This window comes from Miscanthus floridulus, chromosome 8 (genome assembly GCF_019320115.1).
Source record: "Miscanthus floridulus cultivar M001 chromosome 8, ASM1932011v1, whole genome shotgun sequence".
Classification (NCBI taxonomy): Eukaryota; Viridiplantae; Streptophyta; class Magnoliopsida; order Poales; family Poaceae; genus Miscanthus; species Miscanthus floridulus.
Genome location: NC_089587.1, coordinates 224,981,798 through 224,988,551, shown reverse-complemented (window position 1 = coordinate 224,988,551; position 6,754 = coordinate 224,981,798). Strand labels below are relative to the sequence as shown.

The following is a 6,754-nucleotide window of genomic DNA, read 5'->3' as shown; positions in this document are numbered from 1 at the left end:
GGTGCTTGGCAAGGATCACCCTAAAGATGTTCAAATATGTCCTAGCGTGATTTGTCCTAAAAAAACTTTTAGCAAAATTGCAACCAAATAGCAAGGATGAACATTCATTAAGATGGGGGCTATAAAAAATCCTAAAAATGAGAGAGAAACCCTCAAGACTTGAGAGAGTAAGAACAATCAGGACATAGATCTGAAAAAATTCTAGTTTAAGTTTCGAGAATCCAGTGAGTGCTACCTAAATGGTAACATGGAGTGATTATAATTCAGTATAGAAATGTTTCTTAAGAGAAATTGGCTTTGAAACGTTCGTAGAAGAATTTGGGTCCCTACCTCAAAACAAATTAAACTCAACCGAAAGCTTCTCGACTTACCCCGGCAATCACTCACTCGTCTTATATCTAGACAAAATGGCACATCTCGACCTGCTCTTCTCACACATTCGAAATGCCATAAATTTATTTTGCTTCTAATGTAGTATTTGAATAATGTATTATCAAAGTGGTGCCTTGGTGAGCATGCTGCTGCTTCCTGAAGCGACAGCTAGGCGCAGCTCTGACTCTGAGAAGATGATGATCACGGCCATGGTCCTGCCGCCTGCCTAACGACTGAGATAAGCAAAGCAAGCCAGTGGTTGGCCGTTGGAGGCTACGGCCACCGTATTAACCTCCTCCCACTACAATACCCCGGGCAGGGCAGGCAGCCATGTGGTGCTGATGCGTACATGTGTGTGTATAGATACCCAGCCCAAGCAAGACCCACGGCGCGTACGGGCGGTTGCAGTCCCAGCTTCTATATAACGCCACACACCTGCTGCCAAGCTAGCTGATCCAGCCACCTTGTTGCCAGTATAGCCACTGTGCGTAGTGCGTGTGTGCTCTCTCTGTCACTTATTGTGAGCTACCGACCCACCGGCCCCGCCATGGAGCTGCTGGCCCTGCTCACCGTGCTGCTGCTGGCGCACGCCGTGGCGTACCTGGCGTGGCAGGCCGTGTCGCGCCGCCGCCGCGCGTGCTGCTACCTGCTGGACTACGCGTGCCACAAGCCCTCCGACGACCGCAAGGTCACCACCGAGATGGCCGGCGACGTCATCGAGCGCAACAAGCGCCTGGGCCTCCCCGAGTACCGCTTCCTCCTCAAGGTCATCGTCAACTCCGGCATCGGCGAGCACACCTACTGCCCGCGCAACGTGCTGCAGGGCCGGGAGGAGTCCCCCACCCACGACGACGCGCTGGAGGAGATGGACGACTTCTTCACCGACGCCGTGGCCGGGGTGCTCGCCAAGACGGGCGTCCGCGCGCGCGACGTCGACCTGGTCGTCCTCAACGTGGGCTCCTTCTCCCCGGCGCCGTCCCTGGTGTCCAGGCTGGTCCACCGCTTCGGCATGAGGGAGGACGTCATGGCGTACAACCTCTCCGGGATGGGCTGCAGCGCGGGGCTCATCGCCGTCGACCTCGCCCGGAACGTGATGCTCACGCGGCCGCGCACCACCATGGCGCTCGTCGTCACCTCCGAGTCGTGCACGCCCAACTGGTACGTCGGCACCGACAAGTCCATGATGCTCGGCAACTGCCTCTTCCGCTGCGGCGGCGCCGCGGCGCTGCTCACCAACGACCCGGCGTTCCGCGGGCTCGCCAAGATGGAGCTGCGCTGCCTCGTGCGCGCCAACATCGGCGCGCACGACGACGCGCACGCCGCCGCCGTGCACCGCGAGGACGCAGACGGCCGCCTCGGCGTCAGCCTCAGCAAGGCGCTGCCCAAGGCCGCCGTGCGCGCCTTCACCGAGAACCTGCAGCGCTTGGCGCCGCGCATCCTCCCCGCCCGCGAGCTCGCGCGCTTCGTGTCCCGCCTCCTCCTCCGCAAGCTCCTGCTGGGACCCCGCAACAACAGCAAGGCGGAGGGCGGCGGCAGCAGCCCCAAGATCGACTTCAAGACAGGCGTGGACCACTTCTGCCTCCACCCCGGAGGGACGGCGGTGATCGAGGCGGTGAGGAAGAGCCTGGGCCTCACCGCCCACGACGTGGAGCCGGCGCGGATGACGCTGCACCGGTGGGGGAACACGTCGGCGAGCAGCCTCTGGTACGTGCTCTCCTACATGGAGGCGAAGCGGCGGCTCAAGCGCGGGGACAGGGTGCTCATGGTCACCTTCGGCTCCGGCTTCAAGTGCAACAGCTGCTACTGGGAGGTGACCAGGGACCTCGCTGACGCCGGCGCGTGGGAGGACTGCATCGACGAGTACCCGCCGGAGACGCTGGTCAACCCCTACATGGACAAGTTCGGCTGGCTCAACGACCTCCAGGGACAGGGGAGCGGCTTCATATTTTAATCCAATATTTAATTATTAATTGACGCCACCAATTATCATTGATCCGATCAATTTTCAACTTAAAATTTCTCAATTATTAATACTTTTGCAACGAGACAGGGAAAGGTACGTAGCTAAGATTGTTATTGGTTATATAAAATGGACAAGTGTACGTATATATGAATTATATACAATACAAATGGCGATGGTGACTGTAATTCTTTTCTGTCTGGTATAAGTATATACATGTAAATGTTTAGGGGTCGCATGCATGTGTGCTCTAGAGCCTGTATAGTGCAAACCTATTCGTTTACATGTATGCTCTGCAAAGAAGGGATTTTTTGAATAGTAGGGCATGCATGAAAAAAAAGATACAAAGTGTGGTGTGGCAGGGAACATTATTTGTATGAGTGTGGGTTTGTATACCAAGTACTACTAGCATAAATGCATGCGGCTTTTAACCTTTGCAGGAACATATACACACCTTGTTTAAGCACGAGCTTCTGAGATGTATGTCCTGCCGCCATTGTCCAGTCAATGTTTAGTTGACGTTTTAGAGACAGAAAAAGAAAGCTAGGAAAGAAAACAGCTTGCTTTCCCTGTCTGAAAGTCGTGAAATATATATACTCAGGGCAGTCTTAATGATGTATTGATGATGATTTCTATCCTCATTAAATAACTTGCCACGTAGGCAAAACGCTGACATGGCAATGTAATTAATGAAGAAAAAGAGCAAAAAATCATAGAAATGGTTTTCTCATGAAGAAATCAGGTCTACTCTTGACCCAATACACAAAGAAACTATGAAATCGTCATTGGAGAGAAACCACCAGTTTTTAGGCAGCTCGTGTCGCACTCCCATTGGAAGAAGAAGATAGAGGTATGAGAGAGAAAGAGAAAATAATTATTACTCATAGAAATTATGGGTTGGAAAGCAGTACTTTTTTGGTACGGTATCCTATGTTATAGAAACTACTAGTTTCTTTCGTTGAGACTGCCTCGACTAGAGTAATTAATTTGCCGAGTATATAAGGGTGTTTGGTACCGCGATCGACGGCCGCACGGAGCCAGACGGAAACCGCGTGGATTAGTGCCTTGCAGAGTTGATCCGAGTGGGTCTGCACGGAGGCAACGACGCAGAGAGATTGTACCCATTTTTTTCCCCCTTGCATGTGGTCGTGAGAGTCGTCGACACCGGTAGGGTGTTTGGCGCGACTGTAGCAACCAGATAGCCAAGAATCCGGTTCCAAACACAGGTTCATCATCGTCATTGGCAAAACAGCGGTAACAAAGCAAGCTTCTTGTATTGCGTTTGTGCTAAAGTTTTTGTTTTCGTTTTAGTGCTGGACTGTACATTTAATTACTTGCCGAAAGATAAATATCACACTCACCCGAATATATCAAACAAATTAAACACCACCCCTGCTACTCCTTGCTTCATTCTGCGGGCAACAGCAACGACGTTTCAAACAAACAGGCCGTGCACACATCGGAGCCACCATTAACGTTGCTTTGCTGCTCTGCGTTGGAACGGTGCATGCAATGCAATGGCGATCAGAGAAAGGGGTCACGCATTTTGAGGTACAGCTGAGCCTGGACCGGACGTGTACGCCGCCGTCGTCACTAAGAGGCAGGCGCGAGCTTCTCCTCATCATGAATGAAACACAACAATGGTGAGTGGTGACGACGACGACGACGTCCGCGTCCGGCGGAGAAAAACGCGTGCATTTAGATGCAGCCCCCCATGTCGGTAAGGCGGTTGCACGATATGATGGTGCCACAAGGAAGTGACAAGAAACGGATGACAGCGTGGCAAAAGGTCGTCGTTGCTTGATGATCGACTTGTGATATGCGTATATATGCATCCATCTATATATATACTATATATAAGGGTAGGTACGCAATAGTTAATGTTCTTTTGAGTTGGAGTTGTGATATATATATAGAGAGATAAGGAATGTGATGCATGGTGAGGTAACGTAACAAAAACATCGTGCCTTTGCTAGCTTAATTTGTGACATGAACCAATGCAACAAGCAAGATATTTGATACCCGGTGCCACGGGCCCTGACCTCATCGTCGTCTTCTCCAACGCAGCCCGGTACTCACTTTTGTGGCACGGGTGTTTGTGAAGCCCAGGGACTAGATCTTACAGCAAGCTCACCAGATTGACTAAAATCGATTTCCTTTTCTTAGCATAAAGAGAATTAAGATAAAGGAGATCTAGCGCAAATAATCTCAGATTGACTAAAAATTTTCACCGACCCAGATGGCAGCACCCATGTCGGGCGAGCTCTGGGAGTCGCGTAGAGGAGATTCGAGAGGAGAGAAGAAGAGGTAAAATCTAAATCTTATTGGGTGACTTACATGTGGGTCCTATGTGCCAGTAGATGGGAAAGTGGTGGAGTTTTTCTCAATCCGGTGCAGCAAACGTTCTCTTTCCCCTTTAATTTTTTTAGTTAAATAGACTGACGGCTCTTAAACTTGTGTATCTATGCCACTTAGATCTACGAACTCTCAAAACCGAAATCTAAGTCTTTAAACTTGTTAAATCGTGTACTAGGTCTATACCCCTTCGTGTAGCTACTTACTATGATAAAATTTTATAAAAAACACCCTAATGTCATCTCCTACCTTCAGCAGCACCTCGTGCTCGCCCACCAGCGCCAGCTTCTTCCCGGCACGCGCCCGGAGGCTCAGGTCGCGGAACACCTGGATGTCCGGCAGCGACGGGTACGAGAGGTCCACGTGCTTCCGCTCCACCTCGCCCCTGGGACGCTCCGGCACCGCGTCCACGTCGTCGTCGGGCTCCACCACGGGAGGAAAAGCAGCAGCTGCTCCGGTGGTTGGCTCCCCGCCTCCACGCGCAAGCAGAAGCACTAGCAGCTCAACTCGCGCGAGGTGCTCAGGCCACCAGAGAAGCGCCGGAGCCGCTCGGCCAAGGTGCTCCACGAGTGAGGTCGCGAGCGCGTGCGACCGAGGGACCAGCACGGACGGCGGCGGCGCCGGCGAAGGGCGCCACGAGCACCTGGTGCTGCACGTGCGCCGCCACGGCCTTACCTGCAGCAAGTGGAGTCCGTGGCCGACAAGATGGAGCAGCGCCGCCGCAAGCTTCCTCAAGGGCCGCGCCTAGCCGCCTACTATCTCCTCCACGGGACGCGGAGGCGCGCGCCTGGCTAGGGTGCATGGTGAGCTTCATGGACGGCGTCGCGTCGTGCTGCCCGCCCTCGATGAAGTCCGATGCCAGCGTCAGCGTCTCGGCGGCGCTGTAGCGCGGGTCCAGCGCGTAGTAGACGCTGAGCACGGCGCTGAGGATGTAGGAGAAGATGGCGCTGAAGGAGCCGCAGATCATGGAGCCGAGGGAGCCGACGAGAGCGTAGGCCCACTCGGGCGAGTTCATCCTGGCGAGGCCCAGGAAGGAGCTGACGCTGGTGCGGAAGGCGAGCCGCTTGTCGGCCATAGTCCGGTGGTGATGGACTGGTGATGCGGGTCGTGGATGGAGAGGGTGAATTCAGAGGAGGCGAAGTTGGATAGTCCTTGGCCATGAGCTCGTGGTGCTCGGCGCCACTGCGTATCCATCTCGGAGAGGGCACCGCCCTGCAGCACGGCCACGACGGGACAGAGGCTCGTCCCTGCACTCGGCTAGTAGCTACTGCTACTGATGCCGTTCACGAGCGGGTCGGACAGCGACGGCAGCTTCGAGTCCGGCTGAGATTGCCGCGATAGGCAGCTTCGAGCGGTCGAGATGGCCGCGGTGGCGCACGGTGTGGCCGTGCTGAACCTGCTGAAGGTAGTTGATGACTTTAGGGTATTTTTTATAAAATTTTATCCAAGTCAGCAGCTATATAAAGGGGTATGGACCTGCGGCGCACGACTTAACAAGTTCAGGGAGCTAGATTTCAGTTTTGCTAGTTCGTGGACCTAAGTGACATAGAGCTACGAGTTTAAGGACCGCTAATGTATTTAACTCATTTTTTTTTCTCAATGTCCTATTGATATTTTAGGAAAATAGGATGTTCAATCTGGTGGAGTTGCTAGAGGTCTCCCCGCATAGCATTCTCTCTCAGCATGGGAAGTGACCATGGTCCATTTCTCTCCAAATCTCCTTTGCCTAATGGCATTGCTCTATATGCCCCATAACTCGATCGACGTCTTTGGCACCATCAGCCATGTCTCGGTCTGAGACTGTTTGAAATTTTTTTAAAATTGAATATCAAAATATGTGAATTTAAAATAAATATTTAAGACACTAAACTACTTCAAATAAAAACCTTATTAATTCCAAAAATATTTAAGACACAGAGGTGGAGCTAGAAAAACAAAATTTCCGTGGCTAGAGTGGAGAAGCCGAGTACGTACATTTTTTTTTTCAAAATTTGATTGAATGTGAAATTTCTGGGCAAATTAATTGTAGCAGCCTGCATTGATGTCCTCGTGGTACGTATTATGAAG

At 52.3% G+C, this 6,754-nt stretch overlaps 1 protein-coding gene across 1 annotated transcript; it reads left to right on the top strand.

Moving 5' to 3' along the window:
* The first annotated feature begins 367 nt into the window (after positions 1–367).
* On the top strand, positions 368–2,766 carry LOC136475175 (3-ketoacyl-CoA synthase 12-like). The gene has a single exon (XM_066472730.1). The coding sequence runs from the start codon at positions 920–922 to the stop codon at positions 2,321–2,323; it is 1,404 nt and encodes a 467-aa protein (XP_066328827.1). The 5' UTR covers positions 368–919; the 3' UTR covers positions 2,324–2,766.
* The last annotated feature ends 3,988 nt before the right edge of the window (positions 2,767–6,754 follow it).